Source organism: Homarus americanus, unplaced genomic scaffold (assembly GCF_018991925.1).
Source record: "Homarus americanus isolate GMGI-L3 unplaced genomic scaffold, GMGI_Hamer_2.0 scaffold49447, whole genome shotgun sequence".
Lineage (NCBI taxonomy): Eukaryota > Metazoa > Arthropoda > Malacostraca > Decapoda > Nephropidae > Homarus > Homarus americanus.
The window spans coordinates 7,157-32,188 of record NW_024749423.1 but is presented as its reverse complement, the minus strand read 5'-3'; the positions used below and the strand labels follow the sequence as shown (position 1 = coordinate 32,188).

The 25,032-nt window shown below is 43.3% G+C and overlaps 1 protein-coding gene across 1 annotated transcript; it reads left to right on the top strand.

Moving 5' to 3' along the window:
* Positions 1–10,607: 10,607 nt before the first annotated feature.
* LOC121853361 (tetratricopeptide repeat protein 21B-like) lies at positions 10,608–24,660 on the top strand (the record flags this gene model as incomplete). Its single annotated transcript, XM_042347433.1, is given in 2 exon segments — positions 10,608–10,722; positions 24,490–24,660. Coding segments are annotated over 2 exon segments (198 nt in total), but the record flags the coding sequence as incomplete, so codon positions are not given.
* Positions 24,661–25,032: the final 372 nt, after the last annotated feature.

Below are 25,032 nucleotides of genomic sequence, written 5' to 3'. Positions count from 1 at the left end.
GTAGTTACGCAGATTCTGACCAGGATAAAGCTGAGGCATTGAACAGCTTCTTTTCCTCAGTGTTCACAAGAGAGGATGCAACTAACCTTCCTGCGTTTGAGGACAGACGATTCGACACAGCACTGACCCACATTGTGTTCACAGAAGAGGGTATTAGAAATAAACTGTCCAGGCTAAAGGTCCATAAGAGTCCTAGACCTGACATGGTGCATCCTAGAGTGCTAAGAGAGCTGTGCAACGAGCTTGCAGAGCCCCTGAAGATTCTGTTTTGTAAATGCCTGGTTGAACAAAAGGTCCCCAGTGAATGGAAAGTGGCTTATGTGAGTCCTATCTTCAAGAAGGGCGATAGTCACTCCACGAACAACTATAGACCGGTGAGCCTGACCAGCATAATATGTAAAGTACTTGAGAGTATTATCAGAGATGCAGCGATGGAACATCTACTACGAAACAACCTTGGAAAAGATTGCCAACACGGTTTTATGCCGGGGCGCTCTTGCTTGACACAATTGCTCAAGGTATTGGATATTTGGACCCATATTCAAGAACGGGGTAGTAATATCGACAATATTTACCTAGATTTTGCCAAGGCTTTCGACAGTGTACCCCACGAAAGGCTGAAAATCAAACTGGAAGGGTACGGAATTCGGGGAAATGTCCTAGCGTGGATAGAAGACTTTCTACATGACCGCACTGTTGGCAAATACTGGGCATGCACTGGCTCCTGAATGTACCTGAACCCGCTCCAGTGTTGGTCAAGTCTTCTCTTGAAAGAGCTCACACTCGGTGCCGTCACAACACTCTCTGGTAGATTGTTCCAAGAGTTTACAACCCTCACTCCGAAAAAGTTTGCCCTCACGGTTTTCTGGACTTGCGGCTTCTTCAATCTTGAGCTGTGACCCCTTGTGGGGCGAGCGTCCGCCAGCTCCAAGTAAGGACACTCAACTGAGTAGTGCCCCCTGAGATGCTTATAAACCTCAACTAGGTCCCCCCTTGCCCGTCTGTAGTATAAGCTAGGCAAGTTCAGGCGCTCCAATCTCTCAGGGTAGCTGAGATGCCGAAGTGCAGGCACCAGTTTGGTGGCCCTCCTTTGAACATTTTCAACCAACTGACAGTCCCTAGCATATCTCGGGGACCAGATGGGGTGACAGTACTCCAGATGGGGAAGCACTTCACTCCTGAAGATCGTCACGAGGGACGGACCGTCTAGATATCTGAACGACCTTCTTATAAGACCCAATAATTTATTTGCCTGATTTACCTTCTTCTCACAATGGCCCGAGAACTTCAGCTCATTGTCAACATACACACCTAGGTCCTTCTCACACACAGTCTCAACTAGTACATTTTCTTCATCCGTTGGGACATATGGTACGCCTCCTTACCGTTGGTACGCCCCAGGTGCATCCTCTTACACTTCGTGACATTGAATCTTAGCAGCCATTCCTTCGACCATTCCTGGAGCCCACAGAGGTCCTTCTGCAGCTCTTCACAGTCCGCTTGGTTCTTAATTTCCCGAAATAACTTGGCGTCATCGGCAAACATTTGTATGGAGGAGTGTACAACGTCAGGCATATCATTTATGAAACAAACAAACAACAGCGGGCCCAATACACTACCCTGCGGTACCCCACTTGTTACAGGTACAGATGACGATTTCGTGCCATTAATCACCACACATTGCTTGCGGTCATGTAGAAAGTCTTCTATCCATGCTAGGACATTTCCCCGAATTCCGTACCCTTCCAGTTTGATTTTCAGCCTTTCGTGGGGTACACACACGCATTCACCTTATATTTTTTGTGACTTATTTCAAACTTCTGTAATTCTGTGCATAGATTACGAGGGGCTGACCCGATCTTTTGCACAGATAGAGTACAGAAGCAGTCGGCATGTCTCACAGGGATCATAACGATACCCTGGACGATGGGGTTACGAGTTTTAGTGTGGGAGACCTCTCCCCACCCACGCTTACGCCCCACGCTCCCCACAGTGACAACGCCGAGTCACCCACAGAATCTCCTCGCTCGTCGCGAGCCAGCTCTCCTGCGATGCATGCGTCCACAGATCTCCTTCAACTGATAAAGTGGATGGAAACTTCTCGACGCCGGGACGATATTGCAAGGAAAGAAGAGGAAGAAATTAGGTACAAAGAGTCTGAAAGACAACGCCACAAAGAGGAACAAACAAGCAGAGAACTCGAAGACATACGTAGACGTGAGGATGACCTTAGAAGACAGGAGGATCAAGCCAGATTTGAAGCTTTGATTTCTCTGTTAGCCTCCCCACAACGTTCTACCGTACAAGATTCGTCTGCTACAACTGATGTTGATGCGACTAGAGGTACTGGTACCTCATTTCCCAGAGTCGGAACAACACCTCAAAAGGCTGCAGCACAAACGCCTCCCTCTCTGATGTCTGACGCTTCTTATCAGATGTTTCGGGAATGGCGTCGACGTTGGCAAGACTACGCAACAATGGTTGACTTGTCAAGTTTATCACAGCCGAAACAAATGATACAGCTTCGTATGTGCTTGTCCTTAGAGACACAACGTACTCTCGAGGACACACTTCAAGTGCCTCCTACGACAACTCTGACGGTAGAGGCCGTGCTCGACACGTTGCAGGAACACGTCAAGGGACAGCGCAACGAAGCACTCAGGAGAAGACAACTCCTCCAATGTAAACAGCTTGATGGAGAATCTTTTGACTCGTTTTTTGTAAGGCTCAAAAGGTGTTCAGAGGAAGTTGATGTTTGTCCCGGACATTCTCAAGTCTGTGAAGAAACACAACTTAAGACAATCATTTTAACGGGTGTCCGAGATGAAGAGCTAGTTCAGCGTCTCATTTCCCTCGACCCCACTTCCTCCTTTCAAGATGTTGTTACGAAATGTCGAGCGTACGAGGCCGCCAGGTGTGCGACTTCAGCTTTACGCTCACAGCGTGACCAGGTGAGGGCAGTGTCTTCCTACAGAAAGGGTAAGAAGCAGCAAGGTAACCCCACCCCTCACCCTCCAGCCACACCTTCAGCAGCAGCTTTGTGTAACAGCTGTGCGAGACAGCATAATGCCTCCCAGTGCCCAGCTGCTCAAAGCGTGTGCAGAAGTTGCGACCGCCAGGGTCACTGGGCTTATACAGTCAAGTGCCCTGCTAGCAAAGTTCAGTGTAGACTTTGTGGTCGTGTGGGCCATTATGACAAATGTTGTCGTAAGAAGACACATAAAGGACGCCACCTAGGATCCAGGAAGTCATCCTCAGGTAGTGCTGGCGCGCCCCCTCCTTCTGGCAAGCATCAAGACGCTGTGTCCAGTCGTTCCTGCCGTCGTGTACGTAGTTCCACAGACACGACGCCCCAGCACATCAATGTCGTCATTTCTTACGGTAACTCGTCATCCAGTCTTCAGATGTTACCTGACACCGGTGCTGACGTCTCAGTAATTGGTCCACAACATTTAGCAAGTTTGGGAATACCCCGGAGCAACCTACAGCCCCCTCCTCAGACAACGAAACTGACAGCTGATGGTTCCAAGATGGCTCCAGCTTTGGGATCTTTCTGGGCTACCCTTACCTTTGGTAAGCAGTCTTGCTCAGCCCGGATTGATGTTCATAATGGTATCCCGACTCCGCTTTTATCATATGGCCATTGTCAAGAATTGGCCATTATTTCCAAGGAATTCCCTAAACCTATCTTAAAGGTCACCCATGTCAACAGGTTGAAGGAATTCCCTATCTCTACTAACACGTCCCCTTCTGACGCAAGAGCTTACCTTCTCAAGGAGTTTGCTGACGTGTTGGTTAATAAGAAATCTTTAGGATCCACACCACTCAAGCCGATGGTGGGTCCACCTATGAAGATTCATCTTAAGGATGGTGCTACACCTTTTGCCATCCACACCCCTCGTTTGATTCCTCACGCCTACAAGGAGCTAGTTAGACAAGAGCTTGACTCCATGGTTGTTCAGGGAATCATCAAACCGGCCGGAGACGAACCTTCACCTTGGTGCCACCCTCTCGTCCCCGTCGCCAAACCTCGTGGTGGAGTACGGATCACCACCGATCTGTCAAAACTTAACCAGCAAGTTTCCCGTCCAGCCCACCCTTCACCCACACCCTTCGCAGCTGTTCGAAGTGTGGACCCGAAGGCGAAGTTTTTTACAACTATGGACGCCTTATGTGGTTATTGGCAGATCGAGTTGGCCGAAGAAGACCAACACTTGACTACATTCATCACACCATTTGGAAGATACCAGTATTGCAGAGGCCCCATGGGATTTGCCGCTACGGGCGATGCATTCTGTCAACGTGGTGACGCGGCCCTTCAAGGAGTCACGAATTGTGTCAAGGTGGTTGATGATATCTTACTCCACGACGAAGACTACTGTGCCCACCTCTCCCGGATATATGAAGTTCTCACCAGATGTCGAAAGTACGGGATTACCCTCAACGCTGACAAGTTTGTAGTCGCCGCTCCATCAGTGAACTTCTGTGGGTACACTCTCTCAGCATCAGGCATTGCAGCTGACCCGGAGAAAGTAAGTGGAATAAGGGATTTTCCAACCCCTGCCAATCTGACAGACCTCCGTTCTTTTTTAGGTCTGGTTAATCAGCTGGCTGAATTCACACCTGACATCTCCGCCGCAGCCCAGCCGTTACGCCCCCTGCTGAGCCCCAGGAGGACATTCCTGTGGACCCCAGATCATCAAGAGGCCTTCCAGCGAGTTAAGCAGGCCCTTGTGAGTCCACCTGTCCTCGCCTGTTACGACCCAGCCCTACCCACCGTCCTCCAGACTGACGCCTCCAGACTCTACGGCGTTGGTTACGCCCTTCTGCAGGACCATGGCGGTGGACAACTCCGCTTAATTCAGTGTGGATCCCGGTTCCTGACGGACGCTGAGACCCGATATGCCACGATTGAGCTGGAGATGTTGGCTGTTGTCTGGGCGATGGCGAAGTGCCGTTTCTACCTGATAGGACTTCAGCACTTCACCCTCTTCACGGATCATCGCCCCCTTATACCTATAATCAATCACTACTCTTTGGATGCAGTAGAAAATCCTCGCCTTCAACGTCTGAAAGAGAAGCTCTCGCCTTATCTCTTCACGGCTGTGTGGCGTGCGGGTAAGCTGTTGTGCATCCCGGATGCCCTGTCCCGCGCCCCCGTCAGTCGCCCCACCCCAGAGGACGAGATGTTGTGTTCTACAGCTGCTGCATCCCTCAAGTCAGTGGTTTCATTGAAGGCCGTCTTCACATCAGAAGAGTCTACAGCACCGGATGCAGACAAGACTCTTGAAGATCTCCGCACCGCAGCCCGGGCCGACCCTTCCTACATCCGGCTCGTCGACTGTGTGTCTCAGGGATTTCCATCTAACCGATACGACCTTCATGAATCGCTACTCCCGTACTGGAAAATACGCGAGGACCTCTATTGTGACGGAGACCTCGTCTTGTATGGTCCACGAGTAGTTATTCCTGCTGCCCTACGCCGCCGTACCTTGGCCCGCCTTCACGACAGCCATCGAGGAGTGGAGGCCACCAAGCGACGGGCGAAGCAGACTGTATTTTGGCCCGGAATCAACGCGGACATTGCAAGTACCGTCCGTGCCTGTGAACCGTGCCAGATTCTGCAACCTAGCCAGCAACAGGAACCTTTAATGTGCGACGATAACCCTTCAAGACCCTTCGAGTCTGTGTCGGCCGATTTCTTTGCAGTTGCAGGGAAGTCCTTCCTCGTCATTGCCGACCGACTGTCTGGATGGCCTGTTGTCGTCCCCTGTGGTAGTGATACAACGGCTACTGCTACCATCCGGAGCTTCAGGCATTACTTCAGAGAAGTTGGTGTTCCCCTCCGCCTCAGGACTGATGGAGGACCCCAGTTCACCAGCCACGAGTTCCGGGACTTCATGGACCGTTGGGGAGTCCGTCATGTCGTGACCTCGCCCCACTACCCCCAGGCGAATGGACACGCTGAAGCCGCAGTCAAGACTGTGAAACACCTGATCCTTAAGGTGTCACCCTCAGGAAATATCGACTGCGAGGACTTCGATCGAGGTTTGTTGGAGTTACGCAACACCCCGAACTTCACCGGACGCTCCCCAGCCCAGGTTCTATACGGACATCATCTCAGGTCTTGTGTTCCTGCCCACCCGAAGTCTTTTTCTCAAGAGTGGCAGGCCAAGACTGAGGAATGTGACCGCCGTGCAGCAGAACGAGCCGCAGATGTCGCTGCTCGGTACGACTGTCATGCCCGCCCCCTTCCCAGGTTGAGTATCGGCCGGCAGATCAGGATTCAAGACCTGGTATCTCACCGCTGGGACAAGGTTGGGGTTGTTATGGGTATTGGCCGGTCCAGGGACTACCAAGTGCGTCTTCCTAGTGGTAGAGTATGGTGGAGGAACCGTCGTTTCCTCCGACCTGTGGAGCTGCCTAGTGTTGACCCCTCCCCAGTTGAGTCCCCTTATGTTGATGTCTCTAAAGTAAATCCATCCCCACCTTGTGTTTCTGCCCCAGTACTCCGCAGGTCCGAGCGACTCAGAAACAAATGGTCCGCTCAAGATGAAACTATGAGCGTATAGGGGGGAGGGAGGTGTATGATATATATGGACACAAAGTAGTACCTTCAGCTGTATATTATTATATTACTCTTATATTACTCTTATTAATTATGTATAGTAAAGTATTACAGAACATGTATTAATTCTATGTAATATTCCATTTATTGTGCACCATGTTATGTATATAAATTATCACATTTATACTTTATGTATTCAGCTTGTGAATGCTGGCATCTGTACAGGCCAGTGCGTAGTAATACATAGATAGATGTAGAGGTAGTTAAGACCGAGTCCTGGTGGCGTGACCACGAGCTCCTGCGTCCTACTGTATTATATCTCCCGTACGAGAATAGAACCTACTTTTAAAGACAACAAGTGTTTGTATATACCCTCAGTAGTATAGAACATTCTTTGGGTATCTGGCAATACGCTAGAAAGAGGATAAAAGTAAAAGTAAAAACACTGTGTAACAGTGACGTGACTGACTGCCAGAGCGGCTGATGAGCCGCAAAAAGTGTGTGTGTGTGTGTATATATATATATATATATATATATATATATATATATATATATATATATATATATATATATATATATATATATATATATATATATATATATTTATATATGCAAATAAATCACTGTAGGTGCGCGTGATCCAGGTATATGCTGATAACCACAAGGAAAAACCGAAGTTCCCAAGCGCTTTTGTGTAATTCATCTTCAGGGGTGAGTCTGTACTCATCCTGAAGAAATTACACGGACCGTGTTTTCTTTTTCCTTAATGGTTAATATATATAGTTATATATATATATATATATATATATATATATATATATATATATATATATATATATATATATATATATATATATATATATATATATATAACAAAGTCTAAGACTGCTTTTAGTATCCTGGTGGTCCAGCGGTTAGCGTTCCCCGGTCACAGTCGTGGGCCGTGGGTTCGAATCCTGGCGGGTTGAGGTGTTGATTGTATATATATATATATATATATTGTAGTGGATTCCTCCCCTACAAGCACCGAACCTTCTCGAATTCCCCAGCCTACGCCTCCAGCGCCGCCCACGGAGCGGGGGTCAACTATCTACCGATACCTAACCCCGCCTTATAAGACCTGACACCGCTGTGACTACACTCTTTTCTACCCAGTGCCACCTTCAAGCAACATCATCTCCTCCGCGCCAGCCTGGCGGCTGCTGCTCCCGCCAGCGAACTTGGCGTCCCTCAGGCCGCGTGTCCTTCCTCTGGGCATCCTCACCACCCAGTTCTCTATACTCAACGCTTATTACCATGCTACCTACCCAGCAACAAGCTGCATTGTACATCCAATACAATATGTGTACAGTGAGCACATTGTGAGTTTCCTTTCTCCATCCCATCCTGAGTGTGAACCAATATCTTATACCTCCACAAATGGTGACCCCCGGAAATTCGTACTCACACAGGATGGAGGAGAAACTGATCACTCTCCCAGTCTTCAAGCAACATGGAAGATTTGCTTATCCACACAGAGGCAGCTCTCATCGGCTCTACAACTACTGTCACTACACCGCAGGTGAGACACTCTAGAGCAGCTCTGCTACTCTAAGCAGACAGCCGCTCTTCTTCCTACCCCAAGCACCACGTCCTACCGACCCCAACACACCCGTCCTGCCTCAGATGCCGCCCCCAGCCCAGCAGTACCCCCTGCCGCTCCTCCTGACGCGGACCCACACACCCCTCTTTTCTCCCCCCAGGTACCCCCTGCTACTGTCGTGGACCCTGCTGCTGTCGTGGACCCTGCTGCTGCCATGCACCCTGCAGCTGTCATGGACTACATCCTTGACCACCGAAGGGTCAAGACGTACCTGGCGCTCCTCTCGGAGCAGCCAGGTCAACTGTTATGTTGGCCCATACCAACTCCCTCCCCTGAACCCTCCTCCCCACCGGAATATCAACAAGTTCACGCCAGAAGTTACTATTTCATTTAGGAAAGAAATGGAACCAGTGTTAAACAGAGGTGAACAGTGGTGAACAGTGCTTAAGTCAGTGAGAACAACTCAACAGTAACAGTGGTACCCAAGTTGACCTTTCACACAGTGAGGTCCCAGGTACCCAGTGATAACGGCCTGTGAGACCCAACTACCAGCGATGTGTTACTCCGTCTACGATAGGAAGGCCTGGAACCACACCTCACTCATATAACACCATCTGTGAGGGAATTACTACACCATGTGAGGCCCCTCATAACACCATATGTGAAGGAGTTACTACACCACGTGAGGCCCTCATAACACCATCTGTGAGGGAATTACTACACCACGTGAGGCCCCTCATAACACCATCTGTGAGAGGAATACACCACGTGAGGCCTCATAACACCATCTGTGAGGGAATTGCTACACCACGTGAGGCCCCTCATAACACCATCTGTGGGACAACTCCACCAGGGGATTACTACACCACGTGAGGCCCCTCATAACACCATCTGTGAGGGAATTACTACACCACGTGAGGCCCCTCATAACACCATCTGTGAGGGAACTACTACGCCACGTGAGGTCCCTCCTAACACCATCTGGGAGGGAGTTACTGCACTACGTTTTTGCTGTTCGGCACCTACATTAATCTGTGTGTTCACTGTGTGTTCCTTTACCTTTCTCTGGTGAAGGCTTTTGTTGGACCACCAATGTGTGTGGTAAGTCATTTGTGTCCAATGTATATTTTCAGCCTTCGGGCTGCAGAACTTTTTCAATAAACCGTTAATTATTATTATTATTATTATTATTAACGTAGCCCCTGCTCCTGACCCAGGCCCACACACCCCAGCAGGTGCATCTGAGGACTCTGTACCTGTCGCGAGTGAAGCACAACATTCATCACCTCCACAGCCCTCCTTCTCCCTCTTTTCTCCCACAGATCTCGTGTAGCTAGACAGAGTTGTCCCCCAAGCGGCCGGCTCATCCACGCCCTCGCCGTTATGTCCCACATGTGACATGCACCGCCGTTCTGCCTCACATGTGGCACGCAACCTTGCCAACCTCCAGCCTACCGCCGCACCCGGAGGGGAAGGGGAGTATTGTGGTGGATTCCTCCCCTACAAGCACCAAACCTTCTCGAATAACCCCAGCCTACGCCTCCAGCGCCGCCCACGGAGCGGGGATCAACTATCTACCGACGCCTACCCCCGCCTTATAAGACCTGACACCGCTGTGACCACCCTCTTTTCTACCCAGTGCCACCTTCAAGCAACATCATCTCCTCCGCGCCAGCCTGGCGGCTGCTGCTCCCGCCAGCGACCTTGGCGTCCCTCAAGCCGCGTGTCCTTCCTCTGGGCATCCTCACCACCCAGCTCTCTCTACTCAACGCTTATTACCATGCTACCTACCCAGCAACAAGCTGCATTGTACATCCAATACAATATGTGTACAGTGAGCACATTGTGAGTTTCCTTTCGCCATCCCATCCTGAGTGTGAACCAATATCTCATACCTCCACAATATATACTGTATATATATATATATATATATATATATATATATATATATATATATATATATATATATATATATATATATATATATATATTTCATGTAAATCCACAATGAAAACGTGGATAAGATAAATCTTGATAAAATCACACGGGAAAATGGAAACAACGGAGTACCTTAGCTTTCGTCTTTATTCAAGACATCTTCAGAGGCAACTGATTTTATCAACACATATATATATATATATATATATATATATATATATATATATATATATATATATATATATATATATATATATATATATATATATATATATATATATATATATATTTATATATATATATATATACCCTTACTCGATTCTCCCTCCAATCTCTTGGTGTTTTCATTTTTTTTTATATGCTTGTGTGTCAGATTAAGAGCATATTTGAAGGTAAAATAATAAATATATAATTTAGTTAAATATAATAAATGTGTATCTGCAAAATTTTAACGTATACATATTTACTTTTATAAACACAGGGTAAGGAACTAAGATTTTAGTTCAAATTCCAGGTGTAAATAAACAGCCGTCGTATATGAACTGTCGCTGGATCTGTCATATAAGTCACATTATTTTCGCCTGAGTAACTGCATCATAAGATCGTAATGACCGAAGCCGATGCATTATTTAAGGTAAGTTGCAAAAGATATCATGTGTAAGAAACATGTAATATTTTTATTGTTACTCGTATTTCATAGTAATAAGAAATGTTAACTTCTCCTCTGACTGCTTACTGATCCCCAATTTTAGCTGACAGTAATACACCAACAGAATTACACAACCAAATAACATCTATAGGTAAAGTTTTTATCTTCAGTTCTGTAGCCTTATTTCGTGATTATTCGGTAAAGGTGTAGTTTAGGGCTAAGACCAGGAGTTTGTTGATTTTCTTTATTTTTGCTATACTTATTAGTTTTGATGATTTTAAGTATATATTAAAAGAAACGACAACTTTGGTAAATTTGCACTTCCACCTCACACTCTGTTAGACAGTAAAAGATATATTTTTCTAGTGTATTTGTGTGTGTTTAGACCAGTGGTTCTTCAAAGTCCCAGGTCACATTCCTCCCCTTGCGATTCCAGATTTCCTCAATTCCTCCCCCATTTTGAATTTTCATCCAGTAATATTTTCACCATTATACTTTTACAGTGGTTATTATTGAAACAATTTGTGAAACTAAATTGCTTTATTAATTGCTATCAAATGAAAAAAGAATTCCTTATTTCAATGGATCATAAAACTTCCATTTGATTTAATGCCTACTTTGGCCTGCGTGCAGAGAAACTAAACTAGAAAACCAAGGAACAAATCCAGTTAGTTTTGCTTGAAGGTCACCACGCTCACAAATGCTGAAACGTCTTCGTTTGATATATACATATACACAGTGTACAAAGTACCTTCTTTCCCCGTTTGGAGTTCCTCCCCAATTCCTCCCCTTGGATTTGAAATTCCTACCCTGGGAGCCAAGTGCCTCCCAGGGGAGGTATATTCGGTCTAAACTTTAGACCGAATATGACCTTCATTTCCGTAGGACATTGGCCGGTTTTTTTTATCAATTTTTTTCTTGGGACCTTTTTCGAAAAAATATAATGGCTATGCGAATAAAAAATACACTAAAACACACTAGAAAACCAAAAACCAAACCTAACCTAACATAACTGAGTCTCACCATATGATGGAATCACCTATTTCTTACCTTCTTGGCCTGGTTCTTGTTCGTCATTGGATTTTGAGATTCTTACACTTACAACACTTTACTGAGGTTGGAAGAACACTATGCGATCGAAAAAATGCTATAGTTTCTTCGTTTTTTCCCAAAAACTCGCAATCAGCTCCATATACAGCTACTCCTCGACTTACGACCATCTGGACATACGACCGCCCCAGTCGTACCAAAATTTTTTCAAATTACGTATTTTCGAGTCCCGACTTTAGTGATTTCGCTGTGTAATGACAAAATTTTCGTTTGTAATTCCCTCTAAAATGGCATGCTTAAAAGTGAGAGTTTTGTGGTGCTCAGAAGAAAAAGAGACACCCATTTTAGATTTTCTATGTATTATTTAAGCATTTTCAACTTACAACCAATTCGACTTACGACCTGGATTTGGGTCCCTAACCCTGTTGTAAGTCGAGGAGCAGCTGTAATTGAAGTGACACCCATCGCAGACTTCCATAGTGGGAAATGAATTTGAATTTGGAATTATAATAATAATAATAATAATAATTAACGGTTTATTGAAAGAGCTTGGCAGCCAGAAGGCTGAAAATATACAGTTACATATTTGGGGAATGGGTTTCGAATTACAAATAATATACAAGTAACATAAGTGACACAAATAAGACATATAATAACTAGATGGGGAAAAGCTCAAACTACAGTTCATTTCAACATAGTGACAGTGCAAGGAGTAGTGTTTACTGGGAGTGAATACACTGGTTTATTACAAGTTATTGATAATTTTTACAATGGTTGGGACTGGGCTGTTCTTATAGCGATCAGTTCGTGCACGTATGGGCTGGATGTGGTTGTGGTGTCGAACAGCAATTCTTGGACTAGGGATCTCAGGTGGTAGTAGGAGCCGGTGTCGAGGATGGTGTAGAAGCTTCTTACCAAATTTGCAGATGAGGTCGTGGTGATGGTCAGTGAGAGTCGAAAGGGTCAGTGTGTTGAGCGCTTCTTGATATGTGGAGTAGGAAGGGGAGAGAATAATCTTGCATGCCCTCTTTTGCACTTTTTCTAGGTGTTTACGTTGTGTGGCATTTAGGGAGGAAGACCAGGTGGGGAGGCATAGTGAGCTTGGGAAGTAAGGAATGTTGTAAACACTGAGGAGCTCGGTGCAGGAACTCCGAGGGACTTGAGTCGTATGGAGGAGGTGGAGACGGGAAACTGAGGATTTGACAACTTCACTGACGTGTGGTTTCCACCTCTAGTTTGTTGTTGTCTGTGACGCCGAGGAGCTTCGTGGAATCTACAACCTGGAGTGTGTTCGGACCTAGAGTAATGGAAGGAGGTGGGACAATGTCGGAGGAGAGGTTGATGTGCATAACCATGGTCTTGGTATGGTTGATGGTGACATGGTTGTTGGTGGCCCAGTTTTGGAGACTGTTCAATAAATCCTGAAGGGCGGTATAGTTGGGAGCAGAATTGTTGACGCTGATCCCAATGGTGGAGTCGTCGACATATTTCCAGTGAGCAGGGGTTTCTCTTAGGGCATCATTGATGAGCATAAGGAAGCAGAGTGGTCCCATCTTGGTGCCTTGGGGGACGCCACAGGTGAGTGACTGAAAGGTGGAGACAGCCCCTCGGAAGCGTACAGCTTGGCGTCGGTCACTGAGGAAGTCTGTAAGCCATGGTATAAGACTTCTCCGAAGCCCGAGGTCAATAGCTTTGTTGATGATTATATTGTGGTCGACTAGGTCGAACGCTTTAGTGAAATCAATGAAGGCGACAGCTACAGACGTTTTTCGTTTCTCGAGATGGCGGTATATGTAATTGAGAAAGCTGACAAGACAGTGAGTGGTGGAGGAAGTTTTCATGTTGCCAAATTGCTGAGGGTCTACGACTCCTGCAATATCAGCATAAGCCCAGTCGAACACAAAACTTTCACAGATAAGGCTGGGTATTGGGGTGATTGCAATAGGTCGTAGCTGATTTAAGGATTGTGGGCTGGTTGACTTGGGCACTGGTGATACATAAGAGGTCTTCCAGTCAGCTGGGCATCTGGCTTGACTGAGAGAAGCATTGATGATGGAGCATAGGGGTTTAGCAAGCTCCGGGGAGAACTCCTTGAAGAGTTTCATTGGTAAGTCAATGGGGGTGGTAGAGCGTTTTAATTTTAGTTTGTCCAGGCGTTTTGCTACTTCAAATTCTTCTACTAAGTCAGTGGGAAGGGGGGCTGGTAGGTAAGCAGGGAGAGTGGTTGTGTCAAGCCGGGGGAGCGTCTGGCATATAGTAGCGAAATGGTTATTTGTTTGCTCAGCTGCGTCAACATTAGTGAGATGGCTAAGGAAGGGGAGGGGGTGTGTCTTATTGTTTAGTCCACAGAGTTCTTTAAGCTTACCATACCATTGACTGATGTTGGTCTGCTTCAGGTGTTGTAATTTGGTTGGGTAGTGGGACTTCTTTGCAGTGCGTATTTCGCGGATGACTCGGTTGCGAAGGGACCTGTAGCGGATGTGGTCATTGAGATGAAAGGCTCTGTCTCTCTGTTGCATAAGTCTTTTGATCCGAGGTGTGATCCAGGGCAAGTCAGCTGGGTGAGATCTGACTGACTTCTCGGGGAAGAAGTGGTGGTGAGCTTCCGTGGTGATGTTGGTATAATTTATCCATTTGGTTTCCACGTCATCCACGCTAAGTACTTCAGTCCAGGGATGGTGAACTATCCACTGCCCGAAGAGGCGCACTGCAGAGTCAGTAATCGGCCTGTAGGTCTTGATGTATGGTCTCTGTACTTGAGTGGGAGTGGCAGCTGGGGACCAGAGCACTGATAAGTGTGTGCTACACCCGATAGGAGGCATTGGTTGAGGTGGTTGGTACTGGTCCGCTAAGTCAGTTAAGATAAGGTCAAGGGTATTTTGACCGTGTGTGGGGAAGGTCACAACTTGTGATAGTGATAGCTGGTCCTGGATATCAGTGGTGTCAATTTCATTAAAATCCCCACATAATACTAACTTGGCACATGGGTACCTAACTCTGAGGTGGTCTGAGGTGGTGATGAGATGATTGATAAGAGTGTCTCTGGTGGGTGAGCGAGGCGGATGGTATGCCACACAGATTATGATGGAAGCAGTGTTGCGCGGGTGGGCCCGTGGCACAACACGTACCCATAATGCTTCCACATCTGCTGGGACTTGGACATCCAGGCGTGACGGGCGTAGGTCATCTTGACAGAAGAGGGCAACGCCCCCTCCGCGTCTATGTGAACGAAGGTGATGAAAGAGTTGATATCCCTCAATATGACACGTTTCAGGCACAATTTGCCAAGCCTCACATATGGCAACGACGCTCGCGGCGGCTGACCTGACTGTAGTTGCCAGCTCGTCGAACTTGTTAGCTAGGGAAGTGACGTTGGATAGCAGTAAAGACGGGAGATCATACCATATCCGTGGAACTTCAGTGTGGTGGTATGGTCTGTCAGGGGTGGGTTTCTCCGGTTTCCTAGTGGAGGTTACGGTTCTAATGGGCTTATGTGTATGACGGCCTTGTCTACGGCTACGCGCGTGGAATATGTTCAGTGACTTGAGTCGCGCGATAACACTGCCATCAGGATAACCGTTCCCACGCTTTAGATGGTACAGAGTGCGTCGGGAGTAAGTGATTGGTGGCCATCTGTTGATATCTGTTGTGGGCGGACGGAAGTGTTTGTCACTGACGGCACTTTGAGGGCCACTGACACTGGTAGACATCTGTTAATATTTGTCAGTCGTAAAGACCGTGGGTCTTTGTCCCTGGTGCTTGGGGTCGCCGACACAGTTTTCACGATATATGTAAACACCGCGGTGGTCCTTGTCACTGGCACTTTAAAGGTGACCGATAAAGTGCCCACTGTCTGACTTTTCCTTGGGGTGCACTATCGAGCACTGTATGATAATCACTTATTGCACTGATGACTTGAATGCTTTGCTGAGAAAGTTCCTTAAGTGCACTATAGGAACACTGCTCCGTAATCAATCGTTCACTAATCACTAGAATGTTTTGCTGAATAGATCCCGGTGTAGTAAGGCTGGTAGGGCGTTGGGATATAGCAGGGGGAGTGGCAGGGCCAAACAGACTCGGCCTGGCTGCTAAAACCGGGAGCGCCTTCGGGGCACGTCTTGTCTCACTGACGGTTGACACAAAATAAAAATCGATTTTGATTGGGCCAATAATACTGCGAACTAAACCACAAACCATTTTAATTGGTTGTAAAAAAAAATGCCTTTGGTTGGTCGCGTGACGTGTACGGGAACGCATGCGCGTGATGAGTTATGAAGGAGACACGCAGTGTGAAAGGTGAGGTAGGCGATAATGGCGGAAGATTAATGGAAGAAAATAGAGAAAATTTTGGATATGCTATCTCCGTTATTATACATTTGCGACGGTAATGAAATACAGGTAGTTCTGCTATAACGCGATAATTGTGTTCTTGTAAAATATCGTGTTATAGAAAATCGCGTAATAGAAATAACAGGGCTTATGGAGAAAATAGGGTTAGGTGCAGATTACTCGAAATCGAAAAAATTTAGTAGTTAGCCTAACACAAAGGATAGCAGTCTAAATAAATGTTACATTCATATCTAATAATGAAATCATACAGTAAATGTAACACTTTACTTGATGGGGGAGAAGGGTGATTTTGAGGTTGATAAAATCGAGCTTCTCTTCAAGTGTTATATCCTTTCTTTTACGATCATCACCGGGAATTCTATCACCAGAACGCTTCTTGTTGATATTCTTCTTTACTATATTCACAGTTAATACAGTGGGGTATGCTATAACGAACGGATCCTACTACGAATATTCCTATAACGAACGGTTTTACCTATAAAATTGAGAATGCTATAACGAACGAAACTCCTACAACGAACATTATTTAATTTTTTTTTTCTAATTTATTGTTTTTTTATTACAAATATTAATGATATTCTTTATTTCAGGGGTTTAGATGCATATTTATGCACTTTTTTACAATTTTTACAATTTTATATTATATTTTTCAGTGTTAAGTGGTTGTATTTGGGGGCCTGGAACGGATTAATCCTATAACGAACGAATGCTATAACGAACAAGGTTCTAGAACCAATTAGATTCGTTATAGCATACCCCACTGTACCACAAAATTGGAGAAATAGTAAGCAAAAATCGTGTTATATCAAACAAGCGTTCGCGTTATACAAATATCATTCCTAATTCATAAATCGCGTTAGAGCAAATTCGCGTTATCAAAACACGCGTTATAGCAGAACTCACTGTAGATAAAAATGATCTTATAATTAGACGTCTTATTAGAATATGATAATAGGTTAATGGTAGGAATGTGGAATATGTAAATGCAAAAATATCACAACTTTATAGTATAATTTTAAGTATTTATTTTTTAGTTTTTATTTACTCTATCCCGCTACACAATTCTCCCGGCACCATTTTTTCTTGTTTACCTCGCTGAATCCCTTTTCAAGAGACGTTTCCTATAAATGATGGTGAACACTTCCACGAATTCCTCCTCGCCATTGCTGATGTACATTAACCTCAATATGAAGGTAAGTTGCTTAACATAAATTAACACGTTAATGCATAGAACCTAATAAAACCTGACCTAACATACCCAACCTATAGGTATGTTAGGTCAGGTTCTATTAGGTTCTATGTACTGTATTGTTGTTTCCATTTCTGTGTTTATTAGCATACTTTTAGAGTGTAGAAAAAAATCAATGATTTCCACAAAATCCTTCTGGTGTTATCCCTAAACTACACCTTTATCAGTTGTTCATAGGATGTCCACCATTGATTGGTTGATATATAAATAATTGGTATTATTTCAATTGCTGCCAATAAACGAATCGTGGATTTTATATTTGCAATCGGTGTAATTATTGACAACTGACCTGCCACCGATTTTTCATATAAAACAATTTTAAGAAAGCCGCAATTTCACTCTGTTTTTATATTTCATGTAGATCCACAATGAAAACGTGGATAAGATAAATCTTGATAAAATAACACAGGAAAAGGGAAACAATGGAGCTCCATTGTTTCCCTTTTTTCTGTTTTATAATGGACACTGTCGTAGTTTGTGCAAATGTGTTAAAAAGTGGTTATTTTTAAATTAAACCTAACCTAACCTCAGTTGATAATAAAAGCAAGCGACAGAAGTGTTGTTAGAAGACCTCACTAACCTTACCAAAGAAACCAACCTAACCTTACCAAACTTCCTAACCGTGGGGCTCCGCACCACCCCGAATCCCTTGGTACATTAAACAGAAAGAACTTACACGTACTATGATTGGGTGTAATTTTAATTTTTTTGTGGGCGTGAGAGCAGCCGCCCTGACCGAACGGCTCATAAGCATACACTGAGCATCAGCGTCGATCTGGACCCTGATGGCAAAGTGTTTTGAAATAGGTCAATATGATTGGCTGTTTACATCAGGGATACAGCATTACTGCCATATCACCGCCGAGAAAGACAAAGTTGTGTGCGCCTTAGTGCCTCATTAATAAGTCATTATCTACCAAGCGAAGCATTTGCACAAAAAATAATTTTCATCAGAACTCACAGATGAAATTATGGTAAGAAAGTAAACATCAAAACAAATAACAGTGTCAGCGGATTAGTGTTTAATACAGTATTACCGCGCCTAACGCGGTTTCACTTAACGCGTTTTATCATATACGCGGTGCCTCGCCAGAGCTGAACTTTCACTTAACACGGATTTTTTCCACATATACGCGGTGAGTGTCCGGCTCGAGACGCTATTTTTAGATTTGCCCCACCCGCCACCCTGCCTGACTGCCTGTTTTAGCTCATAAAATGCATACAAATTACCCGGTCAGAAAATAATTTACATTGCTGGAATTCTTATAATTTGGTGATCATTTTGAATATAAACATCATATATTTTGCATTAGACATACAAATTTTAGATAAAATTTTTTCTCTGGGTAACTATGTTATCTTTTGTGCAAAATATATGACATTTATATTCAAAATATTCCTGGTCTTACAAGGAATCCAGCAATGTCAATTGTATTATCCTAACTTTAGTTTGAGGTATTATTTATTAAAATTTACTGGTTTTCCCCCAAAAATTTCTCAGAGAGGGAAGAGCCGGCAGTGTAGTGTGAGAGGGGGAGGGAGTTGAGTCCATTATTTGAATGGACATTAACTTGGCGACTGTATTTCTCTATTTCTCTTAAGTATTAATTGTGTGCATGTACCATCATAAAATTAAGATGTTATTTTTACTACAACATAGTTATGTGTCTTCAAAAAGTGGAGTTTGGGGGTCGGGCCGGTTTCTATTGGAATTAATCCCATATGTTCTGTTGTTCACTTAACGCGGATTTCACTTAACACGGGACCCTCTGGGTTCTATTGACCGCGTTAAGTGGGGTACAACTGTATTAATAAATTTTACTATGTAGTGGATATTTTGCCGTGACCGGCTAAGTTCCTACTAACACCATTTTACCGTTAGTGCTCTTTGATTGGCTAAGTACTTTCTGCTTAGTATGATTATGACTGAGGCCCCCCTCCCCTAGGTAGGAAGTTAGGTAAGGTTAGGTAGGATTCTTTGGTTGGTTAGGTCAGGTTCTATCAGGTTCGTGTAAATGTTGCCTCTTTTATAATGATAAGTTTCCATGCAGAACAGAAATATGGTTAGGTATGTTTACAGCTACACAACGATTGATTCATGGCGATATAAATGCCAAATGCCACCAGAGTCACGGTCAAATACAGCTCCTTCCTGACTTACGACGGGGTTCGGGACCCAAATCCAGGTCGTAAGTCGAAATGGTCGTAAGCCGAAAATGCTTAAATAATACATAGAAAATCTAAAATGGGTGTCTCTTTTTCTTCTCAGCACCACAAAACTCTCACTTTTAAGCTTGCCAGCCATTTTAAAGTGAATTACAAACGAAAATTTTGTCTGTGTACTGACGTTGGGACTCGAAAATACATAATTTGACAAAATTTTGGTATGACTGAGGCAGGTCGTAAGTCGGGGAGGAGCTGTATAGTCCTTGTGTTGTTCGTTGGTAATGGACGATTAGCCAATCAGAACGCACTCACAATAAAATAGTGTTAGTAGGAACTTACTGATCACGGCAAAATATCCACTAACATTTTACAAACCTACGAGATCTAACATACTATAGATGACACAAACCTACCAGATATTACCTACAGTGGGGTGTGCCCATTTCGTCAACACTGTTTTCACCCGTTTCATCACCACTGTTTTCATCCGCTTCGTCACCACTGTTTTCACCTGTTTTGTCACCACTGCTTTTACCCGTTTCGTTTCCGCCCTCATTCCTATCACCATTTCAAGGTCAATACATTCCAGAAAATTCTTACATAATAAATGCATCAATATATACACGAAAATTATCAAAACTCCAAGTTTACAAAATTGTATTACGAAATTATGCCTCAGCATAACAATATGGATCATGCAAGCATATCACTAAAACAATTTATTAAAGACGAAAATAAAAAATAAAAATGTTATTACTCGTGCAAGCATCTCACTTAAACAATTTATTAAAGACTAAAACGAAAAAAAATTAAAACATTGCTAATACGTCTGCAGTCATCTCACTTAAACAATATGTGAAAGAATTTTTTTTTTTTTTTAATAAAAACATTGTTAATATCCATGTAAGCTTGGAACTTTGGAAGAAGACACTGATAGTTTTTTCGGAAATTAAAAGTGGTGATATTTTTTTCTTCATATTCATCCCTCACTTTCCAGAGATGGACATGTTTGTCATAATTTGCTTTTCTTGTGCACGATTTTATCATTGAGGCTTCTCTGTGAAGAAGAGGGGCATGGAGGTTTATGCGCTGGTGCCAAATCACCTTCATTTGTTCTGTATTTTGTTTATTTACCCATGTTTTAATCATTTTATTTATTAAATGATTAATTTTCATGTATAATACTGTAATAACAACACATTACTTCTCGAGTCGTCTGTATACAGATAGACCCCGACTTACGACGGGGTTAGGGACCCAAATCCAGGTCGTAAGTCCGACATAGATAAAAAAAAAAAAAAAAAATTTATTTTTATTTTTTTTTTTAAATAAATAATCTACAATGAAATACAGTACAGTAAAAGTAATGAATAATGAGGAATGGATACAGTACAGTGAAAGTAATAAATAATAAGGAATGGTTACAGTGTGACTGAGCACTTACCTTTAATGTAGTCAGCTGAATGCACATGGGGCCCCCATAATTTTCTAATTATACATGGAGACTACATTAACTGGAAACGTTTCGGTATAGAAAATGCGTGTCATTAAAAAAAAAATTATTATTATTATTTTTTTTTTAATAAAAAATCTGAGGCGGTCGTAAGTCGTAGCGGTCGTAAGTCGTAGCAGTTGTAAGTCGGGGTCTGTCTGTACTTGTATAATTTCTATTCATATAAAATAATAACTTACAATTTGTCACTAATACCAGCGACTGTTAGTGGTGACAAAACAGATTTGATATTGGTGACAAAATGGGGTGTATCCCCTACAGTAAATGTCATAAACCTACCAGATCTAAGCTACAGTAGATGACACAAACCTACCACATCTAAGCTACAGGAGATGACAAACCTACCAGATCTAAGCTACAGTACATGACACAAACCTACCAGATCTAAGCTACAGTAGATGACACAAACCTACCACATCTAAGCTACAGTACATGACACAAACCTTCCAGATCTAACCTACAGTAGCTGACACAAACCTACCAGATCTAAGCTACAGTACATGACACAAACCTACCAGATCTAAGCTACAGTAGATGACACAAACCTACCACATCTAAGCTACAGTAGATGACACAAACCTTCCAGATCTAAGCTACAGTAGATGACACAAACCTACCAGATCTAAGCTACAGTAGATGACACAAACCTACCAGATCTAAGCTACAGTACATGACACAAACCTACCAGATCTACAGTACATGACACAAACCTACCAGATCTAAGCTACAGTAGATGACACAAACCTACCAGATCTAAGCTACAGTAGATGACACAAACCTACCACATCTAAGCTACAGTACATGACACAAACCTACCAGATCTAAGCTACAGTACATGACACAAACCTACCAGATCTAAGCTACAGTAGATGACACAAACCTACCAGATCTAAGCTACAGTAGATGACACAAACCTACCACATCTAAGCTACAGTACATGACACAAACCTACCAGATCTAAGCTACAGTACATGACACAAACCTACCAGATCTAAGCTACAGTAGATGACACAAACCTACCAGATCTAAGCTACAGTAGATGACACAAACCTACCACATCTAAGCTACAGTACATGACACAAACCTACCAGATCTAAGCTACAGTAGATGACACAAACCTACCAGATCTAAGCTACAGTACATGACACAAACCTACCAGATCTAAGCTACAGTAGATGACACAAACCTACCACATCTAAGCTACAGTAGATGACACAAACCTACCACATCTAAGCTACAGTAGATGACACAAACCTACCACATCTAAGCTACAGTAGATGACACAAACCTACCAGATCTAAGCTACAGTAGATGACACAAACCTACCACATCTAAGCTACAGTACATGACACAAACCTACCAGATCTAAGCTACAGTACATGACACAAACCTACCAGATCTAAGCTACAGTACATGACACAAACCTACCAGATCTAAGTTACAGTAGATGACACAAACCTACCACATCTAAGCTACAGTACATGACACAAACCTACCACATCTAAGCTACAGTAGATGACACAAACCTACCAGATCTAAGCTACAGTACATGACACAAACCTACCAGATCTAAGCTACAGTACATGACACAAACCTACCACATCTAAGCTACAGTAGATGACACAAACCTACCAGATCTAAGCTACAGTACATGACACAAACCTACCAGATCTAAGCTACAGTAATGACACAAACCTTCCAGACAGTACATGACACAAACCTACCAGATCTAAGCTACAGTAGATGACACAAACCTACCAGATCTAAGCTACAGTAGATGACACAAACCTACCAGATCTAAGCTACAGTACATGACACAAACCTACCACATCTAAGCTACAGTAGATGACACAAACCTACCAGATCTGACACAAACCTACCAGACAGCTAGTACATGACACAAACCTACCAATCTAAGCTACAGTACATGACACAAAGATCTAAGCTACAGTAGATGACACAAACCTACCAGATCTAAGCTACAGTACATGACACAAACCTACCAGATCTAAGCTACAGTACATGACACAAACCTACCAGATCTAACTACAGTAGATGACACAAACCTACCAGATCTAACAGTACATGACACAAACAGATCTAGCTACATGACACAAACCTACCAGATCTAAGCTACAGTAGATGACACAAACCTACAGATCAGCTACAGTAGATGACACAAAGCTACAGATGCTACTGTGATGACACAAACCTACCAGATCTAAGCTACAGTACATGACACAAACCTACCAGATCTAAGCTACAGTACATGACACAAACCTACCAGATCTAAGCTACAGTACATGACACAAACCTACCAGATCTAAGCTACAGTACATGACACAAACCTACCAGATCTAAGCTACAGTAGATGACAGAAACCTACCACATCTAAGCTACAGTAGATGACACAAACCTACCAGATCTAAGCTACAGTAGATGACACAAACCTACCACATCTAAGCTACAGTAGATGACACAAACCTACCACATCTAAGCTACAGTACATGACACAAACCTACCAGATCTAAGCTACAGTAGATGACACAAACCTACCACATCTAAGCTACAGTAGATGACACAAACCTACCACATCTAAGCTACAGTAGATGACACAAACCTACCACATCTAAGCTACAGTAGATGACACAAACCTACCACATCTAAGCTACAGTAGATGACACAAACCTACCACATCTAAGCTACAGTACATGACACAAACCTACCAGATCTAAGCTACAGTAGATGACACAAACCTACCAGATCTAACCTACAGTAGATGACACAAACCTGCCAGATCTAAACTACAGTAGATGACACAAACCTACCTAATCTAACCTACAGTAGATGACACAAACCTGCCAGATTTAAACTACAGTAGATGACACAAACCTACCAGATCTAAGCTACAGTAGATGACACAAACCTACCTAATCTAACCTTACTAAACCTGAGCCTAAGGTTGTTTGACTAAGTTGTATTAGTTTGTGTCATCTACTGTCACAAGTCATTTAGTGAAGTGACAAGACCATGACACTTTCTGTGGAGATTTAAATATATTTTTCACACGTTTATAATTGTTTTTCTTTGCTTTCTTACTGCAATTTTAGTAAAGGTCCTGTCAAAACAATTTCATGAATTAAATTAGTTATGCTCTCCATAGCCTTTACCCTTCATAATCCTCTTTTTTTTTCTCCTTTTTTTAAAATTATAACTTGATGTTTTCAATTTGAAAGTAATTATGGCTCCTGGACCATGTCCCTTGAATAATAATTTTATTTATTTAGTTTTTCTGACTGGTTTGATACTTGTCCTTCTCTCATAGGCAGAGCTGTAATAACAGGAGGGTGCTACATGAATACATCAATGAATAATATGTAGATGTGTTTTGTATATAGTTCAATAATTTTATAAATGTTTTCAGAGCAAAATCCATTATTATGGAAGGGAACAGTATTACCAAGCAATGCAGGACACATGTGTCGCTGCAACTAAGAAATTTGGCAATGATCCAATTTATCGCTTCTACTCTGCAGTGTCTCACCTCTTACAAGGCTGCACACAGGAGGCCATCAGACAACTCCAGCCTCTACAGGTAAATCTATGTTGGCTAATTTAATACAAGTGGGATGTAATTTTTCTGGTTTACCAGATTTCCTTTTTCCCCCCTTATTTCAAGATCGAATCACATGAATCATGTAGATCTAAGAAGAAAATATTAAGGGGTTTCATCTTTTAAAGCCTCCAAGTAAGTTTAGCTAAATAAACCTGATTGTATGAACAAAACTATTATATTACAATGTTTCCTCATAATTGGAGAACTACAAACTACAGATATAAATTTTGTTGATGCATGGAACCCTCAAACAGTTGGTCCAATCCCATTTATGTCTATGAAGTTATCTTAATGTTACCTAGAAACATAGTACAGTGAGTTACATGAAAGTAAATAACACTCTACTGCTGG